A 21,457-nucleotide genomic window follows, 5' to 3' on the forward strand; every position below is an offset into this window, starting at 1 on the left:
GAACCATTGTCGGAACGTATAAATTTGACTTTGGAATTGAATTATGTTTCAACTTGATTGACAAACGTTTGTATATGTTTTGAAACTTCACTCTTTGATTTTAATAAAATGACTCAAGTGAATCGACTATGATCATCAACAATCGTCAAAAAATATTTGTGATTATAAATAGAATTTTGATAAAAAGGTCCCCAAATATCTAGATGCAAAGATTCAAAGACAACATTTTCTTTAGAAGAACTGAGAGAAAAATAAATTTTCTTTTGTTTTGCTAAGTGACATACATCACAAACATCATCATGAGAGAAAGTAATGAATGGAAATTTTTTGTGTAAAAGACTTAGTCTATGTTCGAATGGATACCCTAATCTAAAATGCCATAAATTGGTGGTTGTAATACATGTAAGGTATGTGAAATTTATTGAAGGAGATAAGTTATTAGCGGTAGATAACATCATGAAGTATGTATAGTCGTTCTCTTACTTTACCCAAACCAATCATCTTCTTATTGTGCGGTGCCTATAAAGTACAAAAAGATTGTGAAAGGTGAGTCCACAAGAAAGAAAGGAAGGATGTAAGTTTGGAAATAGAAATTGAATTGAAATGAAATTGGGGTAAATAAAAAATATTTGTAAGAATTAAAGAATTTGAAAATGTTACAATCCTACCTTGATCCTAACCCCATTACAACCCTTAAAAGACCTCTTGATATGTGTATCTGTGCATTAAATTTATGTTGATTATTAGATGAAGAGCAAGCCTTAGAAAGCAAGGTTAGTAGAGAATTGAGAGAATCGAACCTAAAACACTTGAGTGATTAGAGTGCATACACTCCCAGTGAGGGTTCGATGCTCAATTCTTTGTTCCTGACTTTCATGAGCTATTTTCTTCTACAAGCCTAATTGTACTTCATTTTTATGATTTGAATTAGTGAAATCCAGTTCATATTTATTCTTGGAGAATTTATTTACTTTTAAACCAAGTAGGAAAAAGCATTCTTTATGTAGTTGCATTCATAGGTTGCATTTCATACATTCTACCATTCTCCTTCACCCCTTTATAGCTTCTCTTGAGCTTAGCATGAGGACATGCTAATGTTTAAGTGTGGGGAGGTTGATAAACCACTATTTCATGGTTTATCTTGTGCTCAATTGAGTGGTTTTTATCAAATCTTTACCCATTTATTCATACTATTTGCATGGTTTTACATTTGCCTTCCTAATTATGTGCTTTGATTTAAAACATGCTTCTTTGGTCTTAAGTTCCCTATGTTTAATCCTCTCTTATTACCATTAGATGCCTTGATATGCGTGTTAAGTGATTTCAGAGATTACAGGGCAGGAATGGCTCAGAAGATGGAAATGAAGCATGCAAAAGTGGAAGGAATACAAGAAGTTGGAGAAATTGCTAAGCTGTCCAGCCTGACCTCTTCGCACTCAAACAGCTATAACTTTAGCTATAGAGGTCCAAATGACGCGGTTCTAGTTGCATTGGAAAGCTAACGTCTGGAGCTTCGATTTGATATATAATATTCCATAGTTTATCTGATGCTAGGCAATGCGAACGCGTGCTCCACGTGGACGCGTTGCAGTGACAAAAATCAGCGTGGCAGATTTCTTCTCCAGCAATTTCTGGGCTGTTTTCGACCCAGTTTTCGGCCCGGAAAACATAGATTAGAGGCTATAAAGTGGAGGAATGCATCCATACATAATAATCAGCTCACAATTCATAATATTTAAGATTAGATGTAGTTTTTAGAGAGAGAGGTTCTCTCCTCTCTCTTAGGATTTAGGATTAGGATTTCTCTTAATTTTAGGATTACTTCTCTTCAAGTACAGGTTCAATGTTCCTCTTATTTATTTTCTACTTTTATTATATACTTTTAATTATTTATCCTTTCAATTTGGCTTATGTTACATTCATGTTATGATTTTCTTAATTAATATTATTTGAGGTATTTCAGATTTAAGATTGCTTTGCTTTATTTATATTGATGCTTTTAATTTAATTTAGATATTTTCCTCCTTTTGACTTTGGTTAAGTAATTGGTAACGCTTGAGTTGTCAAATAAAGCAGTGGTTGAAATTGGGAGTTGCTCCAATAACTCTAGTCTTTCCATAGGAATTGACTAGGACCTGAGGATTAAGCTAATTAATCCACTTGATTTACCTTCATAGTTAGAGGTTAACAAAGTGGGATTAAAATCCAATTCTCATCACAATTGATAAGGATAGGACTTCCAGTTCTAATACTTTGCCAAGAGTTTATTTTATTATTACTATTTTATTTTTCTCATCATTTAACATACTGATTCCTTACTTTTAAAACCCCCAATTCACAATACTCATAACCAATAATAAGAACATACTTCCCTGCAATTCCTTGAGAAGACGACCCGAGGTTTAAATACTCCGGTTATCAATTTATTTAGGGGTTTGTTACTTGTGACAACTAAAACGTTTGTAAGAAAGGACTTTTGTTGGTTTAGAAGCTATACTTGCAATGAGAATTTATTCTGAATTCTAGACCACGCAAAAGTTCTCTCTTCAGTTTGCCATAGCATACCTTCACAATGTGACCTCCTCGACCGCAGTAAGTGCACTGCTTGAAAGAGCCGCTGCCGCATCCATAAGAGAGATTGGGGGTGCCTTGGCCACGAGCAGAAGAGGAGTGGCGAGTGTCGAAGGTGACGGCAATATCTCGTTGATCATCAAGGATTCCAACATTTGCTTGGAGCTGCCATTCGTGTTTGATCACCATAGCGAACACACGATTCACCGACGGCAATGGATCAAGAAGAAGAAGTTGCGAACGGATAACAAAAAAAATGTTCGTCGAGTCTCATGAGAAACTGATGATGAAGTCTTGTGCTCGGTGTGATTTCGCTGGACAGAGACAAACGGGCAAAGGTCTAGAGTTATCTAGCTCTTCCCAGAGAATTTTGAGAGCAGTATATAAATCTGTAACAGTCAGGGTGCCCTGTTTTAGGGAATAAACTTCTTCTTGAAGTTTCGCTATTTGAAGTAAATCTGACTGAGAGAAATGTTCATGGAGGTCTGATAAAACAGAAACAGAAGTTGTGAGGTAGATGACACTATGAGTGATGGAGGTAGACGAGAGTAAAACAGCCAAGAAATGACCAAATTGTTGCAGCGTTCCCAAGTAGGAAAAAGAGGATTATCAGAGGAAGGAAAAAGAATAAGATTGGTAAGAAATTCATATTAGTTTTTTTTTAAATTACAACTATGAAAAATGCTCTGGACCAAGAATGATAATTATTTTTTTTTTTAAATTGGTGTAACAAGAAAAGAAGTGGAGTTTTCTCTAGGGTGAATATAATAGGGATTGTTGAGGTTTTATGATTCAAGTTGTGAATTATTATTCATGACAGGAGGAGGGTCAGAAGGAGGAGAATTATTTGGGTTGACTATTTTCACCATAACAGGATATCAGAAAAGCTCTAATAATTCTGATACCATAACAAGACTTGTAGCAAATAAAGATAGAATATAAAAAATTGTATTTTATATTGCTTAATTTTCTAATGATTGAATCATTACATATATACACAACATATCAGCACATAATGTATAATTCATCAGAATTCTATAAAGATATTTATAGATTTTTTTTTTAAAAAATAACTAATAAAAATAGTGAGTTATTATCTTCTAAAAAGATACTAATATTGAGAAAAAAGATAAGAAATAACAAAATAAAAAAAAGGTAATTATATTATTTGAAATTTTGTATTCTCCGAATGTTGGATTTATTGTTTATTACTTTATTATGCTCCAATATCACCATTATATTTTAATTTTATAGTTTAGTGCATAAATTTAGTTCGATTATATTATTTATGAAATTTTATTACAAGTATAAATTGAATTTGATTATATTAATTATAAAGTTTGATTACAAACATGATTGTACGATCATTTCGTATTCACTCACACACACATATTATGTCAGAAAAATTAAACATAATTGTTAATTATTATTTCAATATTCATAAATAAAATATATTAAATTCCATAGGTTGTCATTTGGTGGCTTTAGCTCACCTCCTAATATGTTATTTTTATGATAGAGTATAATCTTAAACTTTTTTCATACAACAAATAATAATAATAATAATAAGATTTAATTAAAATAAATTTTTAAGACACATGTTAAAGTTATTAATTAAAAAATATGATAAAAATGATACAAAATTTGAGTTTTTAATATATTTATTAAAAGAAAAAAAAATATACTAATAGTTACCCTAGCAACTAGCATATATCCTAATTAATATATACCACATCTTAACTAAAATCTAATAATAATAATCATCACATCATCATCATCTGAATCATATGGATAAATGGATTACTGTTGAATAATCTGACGGCTACTAGTAACCCGTGAAACGCAACGGGCTTCATGTTTTTTGCAACCTCTTTGCATGTGAGTATTCTATTATGCTAACATTATATTTCATATCAATATGCAAGAATATCCAAGATATGTTGTCAGACATAAATCTAACTAGAAGTTAATATATATATATTAGTTCAAGCTTTGCATTTTTTGATACTCAATTATGTCTTTATATAACATTTAATGCTTCTTAATTAATACCTAATCATCATCATAATTGACTTTATCTTGTTCGTGATGTATACCTACGCTTTAACTTTGTAACATGCTTTTTATTAACTAATGCGAGCAGGTATATCAATATCCAATACTTAATACGCAAGGAACTTTGTCATCACCACCTTCACGTTTTATATAGAATAAAAAAAAATAAAAAATAAAAAATGTACAAAAAGTGCTCAATCATAAGTTGAGTACTTACATTTCATAAAAAGAATGTGTGTTGCTTTGATGGCGGATTATATTGACGGTGCATAATAATACAGATAGTTATCTATCAAATCAAAATTAAATAAACGACTTAAACAGTGAGCCCAGAAGATTACAAAAGAACTGGGGAAAAAGAGAAAAGAATAAAAGTAGTATATTTCCTTTGCTTTATTCGAATGTGATGAGAAGAGGCAAGAATAATTTGTTTATGTTGTTGTTGTTGTTTTCTTTTTTTTTTTTTTTTTTTTTTTTGAGTAAATGAAATATAACGGGAAAAAGTTATATACTTAAAAGTTGGTAAATTTATTTATGTTGTCTTCAACTAAAAAATATTGTAAATTAAGTTACTCAAGCGCTCAAAACCAACTAGTGTATATGTTGTGTAATTGTACAATTTTACAAATAAAATGTATCTAAAATTTTATGCCCTAATAGTAATTAGTAACTGTTTACATACTTATTTACAGAACATTAAGTTAACAACTAAAATAGCCGGATAACACTTAATCTTAATGTATCCCACTATTTTTCCCTTGGTTCTACTAATTGGAAATAAAAATGCACCAATCTACTGCATGCGAAACCAGTTACAATGCAGTGTTGTCAACATTAATTTTATAGTTTGTGGAGCCAACACATAGAGTTGCTTCATTTTGTAGCTTCTAACCGAGTGTACCATTTTGTTTAACCAGCCAAAAAGAGATGGATTGGACATTAAATTTGAACTCAAAAAGAAAAAAGTTTGCTTATATTGCACCTTGTGATCTACCGGCATGCATTACCGGAGAGGGCTGCGGCGGGAGCACGCATTTTTTTTTAGAGTAAAAGATAAATAGGTCCCTGACCTTTTTAAATGGGGACATTTTCGTCCCTCAAGATTGGAAAATACATTTCGATCCCTCACCATTTAAAACGCATGACAATTATATCCTTCCGTCGAATTGGTGCTGGAAACGGTAACAGAAATTGCTGAGTTGGAGGGGTGGATAGTGATGTGTCTGTTACGGTTGTTGAAGTGGATGGGGAACAAATTGTTGGAGTATAATTTGGTCCTTATTGGCCAAAACGACGCTGTATTGCTGGAATGAGCCCTATTTCATCGAAATAGATCGACGAAGCAATGGTCATTGTTGGAGCGATCGTCGATGATGAGTGAAAGGGGTTCTTCATGCACAAGACCTGGCGGGAGATCTTCATTCGTCGTGCCAAGAGAATACGAGTGTGATGGGGTTGTCCTCCTGGATATGTGAGTGTGCGAGTGTGGAGGACCATCAAGGGAACAACACAAGGGTGGTGGCGAATTTCGTGGTTTGCTGCATGCTTCTTTCCAGGAATTGCTCTCGTGATTCTAACTGCAATCAACTTTCTGTTGTGGGGCAGCAAGAGCACTGGTGAGGCAGTCTTCTTCCCGGTAAGCAACCCTATTCCGAGCTTCTCCCTCACAAACTTATACAATGGGTGATATGCTTTTTGCAATTCTATCTGGAACTGTTGGATTCCCATTCTTATACTCTTGCACTTTCAACATCATTTGGTAACATACTCTTCAACTCATTCTCAAAAGCTCCAATTTCCTCAAAAACTACGCTCGCATTTTTTTTCCCGCCGATGGCACTCGCTTGTGCTTTCTCATAAAGTATTTGTTTTAATTTTGGCATCAATGGATACCTAACATTGAAGGGATCATCAATATAGGAGAATACATATTCTCTATCAACTACTTTGAGCAAATCTCTCTCACATGATCCAAACAAATTTGTGCTTAATGTCTTCTTTGCAACTCCACTTATAATATCCTTGATTGTGCTCTTCAAAATTTTCTCCAAATGCCTCAAGTCAATTGCTTGACAAAGCGCAACCAAATACGTGGAGCACATTAGCTTCAATATCTCGACAGCTTCTACGGTTTTTCAAGCAGAAATTAACCTCAAGAAATTCACATATTGGTTATGTTGCTCAGCACTTTGCACGTGGTTGGTTACTGAGTTTGCCAGATATTGAAGTTTAGAGCAATAAGCAGCCATGGCAACCTCAGATGCCTTAAAACCATAATCCAGACTCGGATTTTTGCTGACAGAGAGATTCGATGGCAAACCGTTGTTATACAAGTCATTGACTAGCTCGGTAAATTGGGCAAAGATGAGTTTGCCAATTGAAGCAACAGCTAAACGTGCATTATCCATCAAAACTCCTATTGGGGTGCCTTGAAAATTGCCACCATTCAAAGCCTTGCTACTAGTGACATCAATCAGAGGATTGTCGTTGACAGAGTTTATTTCCCTCTCAATTGATTTAGTCGAATACCTGATGACTTCAATTAGTGGACCAAGCCACTAAGGAGAAGTTTGGAGAGCATAACGATCTTTTTTGGGCTTCTGCAATGGATTTGGCTGTTGCATTTTGGCTTGTTTGATGTAAGATCTACCTTCTAAGATGTGCTCCATGATAGCAGCAGCTTCAATTTGGCCAGGATGGTACTTCAGCTTATGTATCAAATGATGTGTAAATTCTGGATTGCCCTGCATAACTTCGGTGAAAACTGCTAACAAAATTTCAGACAATAAAGCTAATATGTTTGCCTCAAAGAGCTCCACAGAAGCTCTTGGCACGACGAATGAAGATCTCCCGCCAGGTCTTGTGCATGAAGAACCCCGTTCACTCATCATCGACGATCACTCCATCAATGGCCATTGCTTTGTCGATCCATTTCGATGAAATAGGGCTCATTCCAACAATACAGCGTCGTTTTGGCCAATAAGGACCAAATTGTCCTCCAACAATTTGTTCCCCATCCACTTCAGCAACCGTAACGGACACATCACTATCCAGCCCTCCAGCTCAACAATCTCCGTTACCGCTTCCAACACCAATTCGGCGAAGGGATATAATTGTCACACGTTTTGAATGGTGAGGGATCAAAATGTATTTTCCAATTTTGAGGGACGAAAATGTCTCCGTTTAAAAAGGTCAGAGACCTATTTGTCTTTTACTCTTTTTTTTTAACTGTAACACACTAAATTCATATAAATCCATAAAATTAGGGAGTATATATACTAAATCTATCATAAAAAAATCAAACAAATATAAAAAAATAAATAATTATTTCTGACCATAAATGATTCGGGCATTAATAAAATTGACTATGGAAGAACTAAATAAATTTTATATCCATGAAAAATAAATTATATTCGATAAAAATATACAATTGTTAACTTTTTGTTGATTCCATTTTAAAAAATATTTAAATTCTAAAATTAACCTTACTACCAATTATTTTTAATGTTCAACCTCCTGCTATGTCTTGCTCTAAGCCAACAAAAATTTATCAGTGCCATGCTGCCAAACATAAACAAGCTCATCCTAATGAATGCTGGTCATCAAGTCTTCAACAAGAACACTCGTATCAACGCCAACGACAAATTTTATGTAATGATTGTACCAACTCACCAGTGCATCCTCCATCATGAAATTCTAAACATAAACCGTCATTTCATAAGAGCAAAATACCATCAAATTCTGCACTTGCGGCAAAAATCTATCTCACCTTTGACACCGCATACCATGCCCATTCATAGCCGCAATTGAAACCCTAAAGCTCCCCATATCCCAAATTTTAATGCTCTTATCCACCGAAGCAGTCACAATTATGTAGTCGTCGTACTTGTTCCAATTGAAAGTAATTAGCACCTTTAATTTGTGAGGAGGAAACACCATGGTACATAAAAGTTCACAAATATTCCACACGCGGAGGATTTTATACGGTGGAGTAGACGCAGTAGGAATATTCCCTGAAGGTGTGGTGGGAGGAGGGGTAGTCGAGGGTCCAGAATTTGACGGTATCATCCCAAGAGGATGTGAGAAAGGAAGTATAATAGAAGATTAAAGGTTGGAGATAATTGGTGGTAAGGTTAATTTTAAAATTTAATGTGTTTTTTAAATGAAGTCAACAAAAATTTAATGATTGGATATTTTTGTCAAATACAATTTACTTTTTATGAGTATAAAGTTCATTTAGTTCTTCTGTGATCAATTTTGTAAGTATCCGAATCTTTTCGTCAAAAATAACTATTTATTCATAAAAAGAAGTCAAAATATCTAATAATAATATTATATTTATTATTTAATTATATTTTTATATATTATAATTTTGTTTGTTGTAATATTATTTATCTTTTTATTTAGACATAATATGATTTTTATGGATATGACTAAGCTATATATCATTTTGACATAAAACGAGGTCCATGATGTATAAACTTATACAATGATAAGTTCACTGGACCAAAGACAAATAAGATTATAACTTATAACATGAGCTTATATTACCATATCTAATATTAGGGCTGAAGTGAGCCGAACTGAGTTAAGCTAGACCAAGCTCAACTTCAGCTTATAAAAATTGAGCTTGATTCGTAACTCGACTCATTAACAATTGAGCTTATTTTTTAAGTTCAAATTCGACTCACTGAAAACTCACGAGCTGGCTCGAGCTCACGAGTTGACTCAAATAATAGAAACATAAATATATAATCTATCATTCTATATCAATAAATTATAACTTATATATTTTAAAAATACTTAAAAAGATCAATTTTATATATTGTTATCTATCAATAAATTATAAATTTTTTATTTATATCTTACATCAAAATTATAAGTAAAAAATAAATATAAAATTTTAAATAATTAATATCATTAATATATATATATATATATATATATATATAATTATATATTACTATTTTATATGTATATATAAAATATTAAAAGTATAGATTAAATGCATATATATATATATATATATATAATCGAGTAAACTCACGAGCTAATGAACTAAACTTATCCAAACTCAAGCTTGGTTTATTTAATTTATGAGCTCAATTCGAAGTTCAAGCTTAATTAGCTCACTAATTAGCTTATGAGCTTAACTTATCGAACTATTAACGAGTCAAATTCGAGCTAGTTCATGAGCTGGCTTGACTCACTTCTAGCCGTACCTAATATAAACCAAATGAACCTCTAAGGTAACATAAATTTTCAACATAATAAGTATAAATAAAAATCTGAATAATGCATTCGTGCTCTACAAGAAGAGAATAAGAGAAATGCTCAATCACCAGCTAAATTTGTTAATTTTGGCAAGTACTTTTAGCCATTAATCTAATATTTTTAAAATCAGTTTGGATAAATAATTTAATTAAATTTTTTTATAAAAAAATGTAAAACATAAAAACTTATATTAAAAGCAATTTTTGCGATGTTCTTCACCATTGGAAACACATCTTCATGTCCTGATCTTTTGTCCGGGAGTTGTGCAAGTATGGAATAAATCACCAGTAACAAGTGTGATTCCCAGAGATCCGACTATGGAACTATGGGAGCGGTAGTGTCAGTTGATGGAAGCGGTGAGAAGAAGAGGATATTCAAAAGAAAAACTCAGTCAAGTGAGTTACCTGCTATGGCAAATCTGATTGTCCAGAAACTCTCATTTTTGAAAATTGCAGAGTTGAGGTTGAAAAAATTCTGTTCCAAGCTCTGACATTAGCTGAAGAATTTGGATGACTTGGGAGGCATAGCAACTAAAACTGAAAAGGAAGGAATAACTTGACCTTTTTGTTTTGAATCCCTAATGCTATAGCTTGGTATTGTTCTTTTTGGGAGTTTCTCCAAATTTTTTATTACTGTATATGCTTATCCCTGATTGTGCGGGTATTGTAATTGAACCATTTGATTGCAATAAAAGTATTATCTTTGAAAAAAAAAAGTGCTTGTTTTAAAGTTGTTTAATAAATAGGAGTAATAGAATAGCTTTGGAAAAGAAAAAAAATCAAATTTTTTTACTTTTTCAAAACTCTTAAACAACCTTTAAAAAGTTAAAAATATTTAAAAAATTATAACAATACTATTAATACGATTTTTCATAAGTCAAAAGTCTAAAAAAAAGTTGTTTTTAAAGTTTTTTAAACGGGTCTTTAGTTTTGTAATTTAATAATATATTTTTAGCTCATACTTTTAAATATTAATGACTAATGATTGATAAAAAATAATAAATTCTGTTGACTTTCTAATATTTTTTTACAAAAAATTTATCCATATACCAACAGTTTTTCTTTAAGTTACATTTAAAAAGCGTACCTGATTCTGATTATAAAGATTTGAACTTAAAGATATTCGAAAGGGTTTTATTTCAACTTAAAGATTTGAATGTTTATAAGAGTTTACTTATTTAAAAAAATTATCTGTGAACATGATTTTTTTTAAAAAAGAAATTTATCTTTCTCATTTGTGCAATTTAAAAAGTCTGAAATATTTAATATAAAAATATTGTAATGAATTTAATGCAAAACATTTTTTTATTTTGTAATAAATATTAAATATTCAAGATAATTTTAGGAAAAATAAATGGGTTAGGTTATTATTATTAATTTTTTTTACGGAGCTTTGACTGCTCTACAACGAACACCTTAGAGTGATTTTGATGGTAGTTGATAGTCTTAACGAAACACCTATAATAAATGGGTAGAAGAAGGTTCCAGCTCCCTATATATCTGTTCTATTCTAGGATTTGTTTATGCATGAATTATTGTTGACTTCTCTTTCTTGACTCTTGAGAAGCATTTATTTTGGGTACAGAAATAAAATAAATTAAACATAGCATTTATTTTAGGTACAGAATTCGGAACAGGATAGCAAAGTAAACCAGGGAAATATCAGCGAGTCACTCTCGAGGGAACTGAAGTTTCCTACGTTAATAAGATTGTTTGATTTTATCTTAGTAATTGGGTTTTGGCGGTAATCCTCTTAATTCTTGCTGATTCTCGTAAGAATTCGAAATATAAAGTGAAGCATATTTTTAGTATTCAAAATAAACACTCCTTTCGTATACCTTTTCATCTGAAATTCCAACCCAGATAAGAGTTTGATGCTCTAAGTCCGAATAAAGGTCTAACCTAATTTAATAAACTTTCGTGCAATATAATTATAATCAAATGCCAAAAATACATTTTTTCGAATCTAATATTGTTGTGAAACTTGGCACAAACACTTGTATGGTGGAAGCGTTATCTATTGTGCTGTAATGCTCGAGCAACATGCAAGGCAATTAATGATTGGAAGGGAAGGACGTAATATGCAGCACTTCATGTACATTTTTCTTATACATATTTTACTTTTGGTATTAAAAATGATTATTAAGAAATGAAAAAAAGTTTTTTTTCTTTTATATACCATAAAAATAAATATACATAAGAAATAGTACAAACATCATTCTCAATACTAACAGTTCACCATTACATCATTTATAGCAGTTTGATTAATTCGTAGACAATCTGATACTCAATTATTCATGTGCAAACTAAATTGCAGACCAAAACAGAAAACATTTCGCAACACTCTTTTGGGTTAGCCAAATTCCAGCCCCTAAAACAGTTAGCTCCAGGTTGAACCTACCATAAGGATCCATGACATAAAAAACAAAGAAGCAAGGGGGGCACACACACACCCCAAGAAAGAAGCATGAGAATAAGAGACTTGTTGAAAAAGGAAAAAAAGAAAAGATAAAAGCAGCAGCTCAAAAATCGCAAGTGGAAGCTAGGTGAACTTGAACGGTAAATTTTTCTTTTGGTTTTTCACGGTATCCCCCAACTCGGCAAGTTAAGGACTAATTCGTGGCAGATTCGAGCTACATTTAAGAGTTTGCCACAGGCTAATGAGTTGCTGCATGCACAAGGCAGAATTCAAATATTTAACTTTCAAAAATAGCAACTTTTAATAATAGTATGTTTACTAGTACAATTATAAATCCGATTTGGGAACCTAAACGTGATAGTTTAATAACTTTGCTTGTAATGACTATCAACATAACTAGATCCTCCAGCAATGTGAGACTTACAATAAGTAAACACACCAAATTTACCACATTATCAAAATCAACGGTTTAGATTATAAACACAACCTACTAAGTATTAATTATAATGGCAAAAACTTGCCACCAATTAGTGAAAAAGACAAGTGTTGGGAGGAGTTGTGCACAATTAATTCCTCAAATTTGCAGCAACATCAGTTGCATAATGTTATATAGCCATTGGTTGGTTCATCCAAAATTACATGCACAAAAGTATGAATTTCTTCCCCATTGCTACTCGAGTAAAATTCAATACATATGGAGAGAACTCAACCAATAGGCAGAGAAGTAACCTGTTAACATAACATCCTTTTATTTTGATTGGTAGTCTAGTACTAAGATAGTAACATACTCAACTCGAAAAGTGATGTTATCGATCACGGCAAAGTAGCTCTCACTTCTTTCCTATCAGCACCAAATGACTGCAAATTCACAAGGTCACTACTGGTCAAGGGTTGAATAAAACATAGCATCCTCAATTTTAAAAGTAAAAGACGAAAACTTAATTTGTCATTTTCTTATACTTGATGAAACTAGTAATGAATTTGGAATAAATCGATACCTCAACTCCTAAACCCTTAACATATACATTGGTAAATAGTTCAGATGGGTCTGGCATTGGGCATTCCTGATTACAGAAAATGAACATGAAAAATAAGATTTGTTAACCATGTACGGCGATCACAAGGTATGGCTGATTGAAATATATATTTTTTGTTCTTTACCTTTGCTTTAGCGATGGCATCATCGACATCTTTTCTGACTTGTTTCTCAATGTCCTAAAAGAAGATCAATTGAATAAGCATAGTGCTTAAAATAAAATGTTTCATCTGACCCCTAAAACAACAAAATATATACTTGCATGTTTCAACAACAAATCTTCCTAAACTCCAATTGAATTGGAAAGAAAACCATGAATACAACTAGTAATTCAAAAAATAGGCAACCTTCTACACATAGCAGAAATAGTTATAGGCAGAATATAACTCAATTTAACGGTAGTTACTATAATAAGATCTATACCCTATGAGAGGACTCGAATCCACTTACTAACTCCAAAGTATGGTAAACACGAATTGGAAGCCACGAAAAATATGACGTAACCCATAATTCTTTAAGTCAAGTCTGATACCTTACATCATAAATTCAAAATAAAGAAAAGTTTAATCCATGAACTATCTTCAAAGAAATAAAAAATAAAAAAGGCATGGTAAATTTGGCAAAGATGTCATCAATATGGAAGTCATAGTATTATACATAACCAACCCTTAAAATTATCGCACTTCACATCAGAAGAACAAAGCAAGAAGTCTAGTTTCGTTTGATTACCTTTAGCTCCTTCTCAGAAGCAATGTCATGAGCCAATAATAGCTTCCTTACTCTCTCAATTGGATCACGCTCCTATAATCATATTAGCCAAGAGAAAAATTTGAGAAAGAACTCCATGATATTAAAATAACAGAACATTATATGCTTTGCTCGGTAGTGTGACAAACCTGTCTCACACCGGAAATCTCGTCACGTGTACGGTATGTGCTTCCAGGATCAGACATAGAGTGCCCGTGGTATCTATAGGTGTCCATTTCAAGAATCTTTACAAAATAGTCAAGAATACAAGAAAGCAATCAGAGTAAAGCAAATAACAAACTTTGATAATTTAATCAAAACTACACAAATGCTAGAAAGTATTAAAGTTAGGGCAATCCTATATGCAGCACTTGGGTTGAGAAAGCCCAATCTTATCTTATATACACAAGTAAGCTTTAATTCAGAGATCTATACGTACATCTATGTCTGATGGCTACAAAGTTTTCATGGTTAATGCGATACCACTTATAAGTTCTTTCAGAGATCTAGAGAGTTTTAATTTGTTATGTCAACTAAGCATTTGTTGATGATCCACTTAGAACTTTGAATTGCTAATAATTATTATTAAGATATAAATATCAAATATAGCAAATAAATATACTTACAAGGGGCCCATTTTTCAAAGCATGCTCCTTTGCAAACTTGCAAGCTTGTTTCACAGCAAGAACATCCATGCCATCAACCTAGAAAAAGTTTATAATATTGAAAATTTTCAAACACTGGATTAAAAGAGACTACTATCATACTATGCATATTCACAATTTAATATATGCATCCAAGTAAACAAGTAAATAAAATATACACTTAAACAATGGTAACAAAGAACTTATATGTTCAAACAAAACAAAACAAAACATAGTGCTACAAATTTAGATACAAAATCATGGAACGGAATAGAGCCCAGGAACACACTGCACATAGCAACATCACTGTATTGACGACTTTAACTAAATTTTGGTAATTTTCTATAATCTACATCCCATACACTGACATGTATTCACCCAACAGAAGTGTTACAGAACAATAAAGATTATTGATCACTTCCATGAAGCTAACATACCGAAACAAGACCGAACTAAAAATCTAAGCAACAATTCTCAATCTCACCTTCAACCCAGGAACATAATCTCCACGCTTGTAATAAGCAGGGTTTTTAGCAGCTCTCCACTCTGCTGTTCCCATCCCATCTGCGAAAACCAAAGTCGAATAGAATCAAATCAACCCAACCAGTCCAATCCACTGCAAAAAGCACAAAACTTTAAACCTCCCCAAGTCCCCAAACACTCACAATGGTTATTCTCGCAGACCAAGATCGCAGGTAGGTCCCAAAGCGCTGCCATATTAAGTGCCTCAAACAATTGGCCCTGGTTGGCAGCACCATCACCATACAAGGTAAATGTCACATTCTCTTCCTTGGAGTACCTCTGAGCAAACGCCAACCCACATCCAAGCGGAATCTGTTGAAAAAAGAACACAATTTGAGAGCCAAAAAGAAGGTTAAAGACAAACGGAAGAATGGAAAGTGTTTGATCACAAATTAGTATAATTATCTACTAAGTTAACTACTTTTAACTAAATCTTTGGTTTCTACGGCATCCGCCAGTCCGGCAAGCCAAGAACTAATCTATCGCCGATCAGAGCTCATTTAAGGGTTTGCCAATGGGTTGTAGCATGTACAAGGCGGGATTTGAACCGACACTTGCTTAAATTGACTAGTAAGCTAACCATTAGACCATCCCGTTGTACTTTTAACTAAATCTAACAAATAGACTTGGTTAGGCCTACTTCATCTCTCATCAGGGTCAAGGACTTGAAGTGTAAGATTTGATTTATTCGATATATGCAGTGGCCTTGACCCAATAACAATCATAGGATATGCTTCGTAACAAATTAAAGTTGAGTGGGCCTAATCCAGCATGAAAAACTTGCTAACAAGTACGACTAACTACTTACTTAATTCCTCAACTAACTCAACGAATTCTTAACTGGATCATAACAAATTTGAACTAACTGTAACTAACTCTTAGTTAACTAAAATGCACCTGAGCTCCGACGATGCCGTGGCCACCGAAAAAATTGGTCTGCTTGCGGTAGAAGTGCATGGAGCCGCCCTTGCCCTTGGAGCCGCCGCAGATGCGGCCCATGAGCTCGCCGAAGACCTCGAGGAGCGTGCCTCCGCGGCCAATAAAGATGCAGTGGTCGCGGTAGGCGGTGATGATGGCGTCCTTCTTGGTGATGGCGGCCTCCATGCCGATGGCCACAGCCTCCTGACCGTCGTAAAGGTGGCAGAAGCCGCGGATGAGCTTGGCCTTGTAGAGTGAGTCGGCGGCGATCTCCATGCGGCGCATGGTGGCCATGTCCCGGAAGAAGGAGAAGAGCTCCGAGGCGGAGGTGTCGACGGCGCGTGGGGGCGCGTCGCATTTATGGGAGATGAATGGAAGAGAGGTTTCGATGGTGAGGGGATCGGTGGAGTCGGAGGAGATAACGCGGCGGATGGATAAGGCGGCGGAGAGGGGTTTAAGGAGGTTGGATGCATGAGTTGATGATGCTATGCGTGACAGAGCCATGATTAGATTCTCTTGTTACCGAAGAACAAAGAAAATATAAAAAGAAAATTGGTTTAATTTTTGTTTTGGTGTGGAGAGTTTTTGGAGTAAGAGTGGAATGTGGAAATGGGGTTGAGGGGTTTTGAAGTGAAGAAGAGAACAAAAGAGAAAAGTTTGGAGGTTTAGAGAGAAAGGTGGAAGATCAAGAAGAAGAAGGAAACAGAGGTGAAAAAATATAAAAGGAGAAATTTTTGGAGGGGAATAATCGTGTCCGAGAGTGATTTGTTTTGTGTCTCGTCATGTTACTGCCACATGAACTAAATTAATTAGTGTGTTAATAAATGTTTAATATTGTAGTATTTGCTTTTCGATGATCTCTAATCTAATATCTCCAATAAGTAATAAGTAATAACTATATACTAAAATAATTAATTTGTTTAACTAGTATTTGTTTGGTTAAATACTATATGTCGCGGTAAATTTTAGAAAGCTAGAGTTTGTATAGTTTTTTTAAATGTTTAAGAATGCTTAGATGATTTTAGAAGGTTCTAAAATGTTCTAGAAGGTCTTGAAATACTCTAAAAAGTTCTAGAAGACTCTGAAAGGTCATAAAGTATTTTAGAAGAGGGTGGATGTATATAGGAGTATGAAGAATAGTATAAAAAAATCTAGAAGTATTTAAAAAGTTGTACTAGGATAGATATTTGTAATAAATATTTTAGATAATTAATTCGGACCGTTGATTAGATTTAGAGAAAAGGACAAATAGGTCCCTGACCTTTTGCCCCGCGGACATTTTCGTCCCTGACCATTAAAAATACTTCTAAGTCCCTGACCTTCACAAAACTTGGACGGATCAGTCCCTGGCGGAGGCATTTGGACGGAGGGACTGATTCGTCCAAATTTTGTGAAGGTCAGGGACTTAAAAGTATTTTTCAATGGTCAGGGACGAAAATGTCCGCGGGGCAAAAGGTCAGGGACCTATTTATCCTTTTATCTTAGATTTAATCATAATCATCCATTAAGGAGGTGGATGGCTATAAATAGGAGGAGAGAGTTAGTGTGAGTCATGTGTGAGTCATTTTGTAACAAACACTTGAGCAATAAAGTGCTCTTTCCACCAAAGCTTCCATTCTCTTGTGTTCTTAGCTTTCTTGCTAAGTATTGAGGGTTAGGTTGACTTCGTCTTAACTCAAGAGGTTGAGTAAGTCCGAGTGCCGGCACGATAGTGTTGGAGTGTGTCCAAAGTCGTGACAATTTGGCATCAGAGCAAGATTCGAGAGGGAGCACAAGTGGTTTGTGAATATTACTTCTAATGTAACCATGGAGCATGTTGAGTCTCAAAGGGGAAATGATGCTATTCCTTCTCAATGGAGAGGCTGGAAGGCCTGTTCTTCAAGTGAGCCTAAAGGTAAGGACTCTAACTTTTTAGAAGAGAGAGTTTCTATGTTGGAAAATGTTCTATCTTCTAGACTATGTTTATTTTTAGAGACAGAACATGACACTGAGATAGAGACAATAGGACGGAGATATTAAAAATTATCCTTTGTGTATTGTGTTTGGATACGATGTACAAGACACTAATGTAATATCCAATATTATGTTTGAATACACATAGATAAGACTAAAATATTATATAAAATGACTAAAATAGCCATGTGATTCTAAATTTTCTACATCAAATACAAACTAATTTAATAGAGAATGAGAGCACGTAGGAGTACAGACAGAACTTAAAAAAATGTTTGAAAAGGCAAAAAATTTTAATAAAAAAATATATAATAGTATTTATATTAAAATAAAATTTATAAATATAATTATTTTATTTTTAAATTTATTATTAATATGTAGGAATACATATGGTTAAGATTAACAAAAAAATAAATCTGAGTTTAATTAATAAAAAATTTTGTTTAGGTTAATAAGTCAAATTAATTTTAAATAAAAAATCAATTCTAAAAAATAATCCATTTTTACATGAAAAAAAAAATTAGTTTTTGCACATAAAAATCTATTTTTATTTAGAAAACCAATTCTTTTTTATCTAAAAACTGATTTTTCTTTTCAAAAAATTGATTTTTCTTTAAATTATATAAAATCAATTACAACTTATAAATTATTTTTTAGCATTTTAAAAGATCAATTTTACTTTTGATAATATTTATTTTTCAAAAGTTTTAAGATTAATTATTTTTGTTATTATTTTTATTACAAATTAAATAATATAATACAAGGTTAAAATGGTATTAAAGTAAGAACGATAAGAAGGAAGGAATTATCCAGTTCAATAACAAATTCTACAAAAAGGAGAACACAAAGATAGAGAAAGAGCAGGAAGAAGAAAATACCTGAGAACAACGCAATAGGAAAAACAAGAAGGGGTAATAGTGGAATAATAAAAAATATCTATGGACAAAAAGAAAAACAAAATTTATAAAAAAGTCCGTGTCCATTCTTCCAAATCCCGTGTCCATCATTGTCCTTCGTAAAAAGGTAGACACAAAAGTATAAAAAACTGTCTCGGAGACAATGTGTTCATTGTCCATGTCTTTGCTTCCAAACATTTTTTAAACATGTTTTGTCCATGTCTTTGTGTCGTGTCTCCAAAAACAAATGCTATCCTATGGATGAGCGCTTCCAAAGGATAGAACATGATAAGGAGACCCTCGAGACTCACGTGTCAGGAGAACTAGATGCTTTCAAAGAAAGCATGCTTCAAATCGAAGAGAAGCTTGAGAATTCCTTGAAGTTATTTGAGGAAGTTCGAGTTTGGTTCGAGGAGGCAAAATCTCGACCAATCATTATAAGGGAGACGACAAAGATTGATCTTCCAAAGCCAAAGGAGTTCAAGGGCGTAAGGGACGCTCGAGAGGTGGAGAACTTCCTATGGCAAATGGAGAGGTACTTTGAAGGCCAAGAAATGGTTGAAGAAGCAATAAAGGTACGCACTGCAACCCTGTACCTTTCTGATAATGCTACTTTGTGGTGGAGGAGAAAGTGCGTAGATATGAAAAAGGGTACTTGCAACATAGCCACATGGGAAGATTTTAAAAGGGAGTTAAAAAGACAATTCTTCCCTGAGAATGTGGTTTATGAAACAAGGAAGAAGTTGAGGGAGTCGAAGCACAAGAGTATGATTAGTGACTACGTAAGGGAGTTCACTACTCTTACACTTCAAATCCCAAACTTAGCATCAGAGGTTGCATTGTTCTTCTTCATTTATGGACTCCAACCTTGGACAAAGCAAGAACTACAAAGAAGGAATGTTAAGGATGTCGATGAGGTTATCGTAGTGGCCGAATCTCTCATTGAGTATCTTAGGGGAGACTCTAAACCCAAGTCTTCCTCCAAACCTAGTTCTACTAAAGGTTGGGGAGACAAGGGGAAGAGTTTCTCAACCAAGAAGGAAGGAAAATACTCTTCAAAAAAAGAGTACGAGGAAAAGAAGAAGGCTTTTGTGCCCAAAGGAGGATGCTTCGTGTGCAAGGGACCACATCAAATGAAGGATTGTCCCAAGTTAGGGACTCTGGCATCTATCGTCGAGGAACGAGAGGCCCAAACTCAAGTAAATGAGTGTGTTGGATCTATCCAACTTATGAATGCTCTGAAGGAAAAAGAGGCAAGCACCGCAGAAAAGAAAGGCTTGATGTATGTCAAGGGCTTTATAAATGAAAAACCCGTCATGGGTATGATTGACACTGGTGCTACACACAACTTCATCACGTCTGATGAAGCAAAGAGGCTTGGGTTGAAGATCACCAAAAAGAATGGCTGGTTCAAATCTGTGAATACCAAGGGTGAACCTCTTAAGGGAGTAGCAAAAGGGGTTGAGATGACTCTTGATTCTTGTAAGGGTCTTGTAGATTTCTCAGTAGCACCCATGGACGATATCAAAATAGTCATCGGACTTGATTTGTAAAGGAAGGCAAATATAATACCTATGCCATACTATGACATAGTATGCGTCATGGAGAAAGGGTCTCCATGCATGGTCTCTACAGTCTCTAAAGCTGGAGGACCACTGATGCTCTCTGCTATGCAACTCAAGAAAGGGTTTAAGAAAGGAGAGATTACATACTTGGCTCTATTACAAGAGGAGTCAACATCTAAAAGAGAAGACGTTCCTCCTGAAATCAAGAAATTCCTTGAAGAAAATAAAGATGTGATGCCTCCCGAGTTGCCAAAATAACTACCACCTAGGAGGAAGGTGGACCACAAGATTGAATTGGAGTCAGAGCAAAGCCGCCTGCCTCAACACCTTACTGCACCTCCAGAACTTGAGGAGTTGAAGAAGCAACTCAAGGATTTGCTAGATGCTGGATTCATCCGTCCATCGAAGGCATCTTTTGGCGCACCAGTCTTGTTCCAAAAGAAGCATGATGGTTTGCTGAGACTATGCATCGACTATTGAGCACTTAACAAGTGTTCCTTTGCAAGGGATGAAGTCCACTTCTTGGGACACATAATTAAAGATGGAATCCTCTGCATGGATCAAGGAAAGGTGAAGGCTATCAAAGAATGGGAGCCGCCAAATAAGGTATCTGAATTGAGGTCATTCCTTGGGTTGGCTAATTACTATCGGAGATTTATCAAGGGATACTCCGCCAAGACTGCACCATTAACTGATCTTCTCAAGAAAAATCACTCTTGGGAATGGTCAAAGGAGTGTCAAAAGGCTTTTGATGAGTTGAAGGCTGCTATCATAGAAGGACCAGTACTAGCACTACCCGACTAGTTAAAAGTGTTTGAAGTCCACACTGATGCTTTTGACTACGCTATTGGAGGGGTT

General features: G+C 34.2%; 1 protein-coding gene and 2 pseudogenes across 1 annotated transcript; all 3 read right to left on the reverse strand.

Annotated features, from left to right (window-relative positions):
- Positions 1–5,904: 5,904 nt before the first annotated feature.
- On the reverse strand, positions 5,905–7,517 carry LOC107640476 (phenylalanine ammonia-lyase class 3 pseudogene; annotated as a pseudogene).
- Positions 7,518–8,157: 640 nt separating this feature from the next.
- Positions 8,158–8,710, reverse strand: LOC148563750 (peroxisomal targeting signal 2 receptor-like; annotated as a pseudogene).
- A 4,169-nt stretch (positions 8,711–12,879) lies between these two features.
- On the reverse strand, positions 12,880–17,004 carry LOC107643470 (pyruvate dehydrogenase complex E1 alpha subunit). The gene is made up of 9 exons (XM_088487831.1): positions 16,165–17,004; positions 15,411–15,579; positions 15,230–15,309; positions 14,728–14,805; positions 14,251–14,346; positions 14,084–14,155; positions 13,480–13,533; positions 13,317–13,382; positions 12,880–13,176 (listed from the first exon to the last, which is right to left on the reverse strand). The coding sequence occupies exons 1-9, from the start codon at positions 16,687–16,689 to the stop codon at positions 13,132–13,134; spliced, it is 1,185 nt and encodes a 394-aa protein (XP_088343957.1). The 5' UTR covers positions 16,690–17,004; the 3' UTR covers positions 12,880–13,131.
- Positions 17,005–21,457: the final 4,453 nt, after the last annotated feature.

This window comes from Arachis ipaensis, chromosome B5 (assembly GCF_059453495.1).
Source record: "Arachis ipaensis isolate K30076 ecotype BB chromosome B5, ASM5945349v1, whole genome shotgun sequence".
In the NCBI taxonomy this organism is placed as follows: Eukaryota; Viridiplantae; Streptophyta; class Magnoliopsida; order Fabales; family Fabaceae; genus Arachis; species Arachis ipaensis.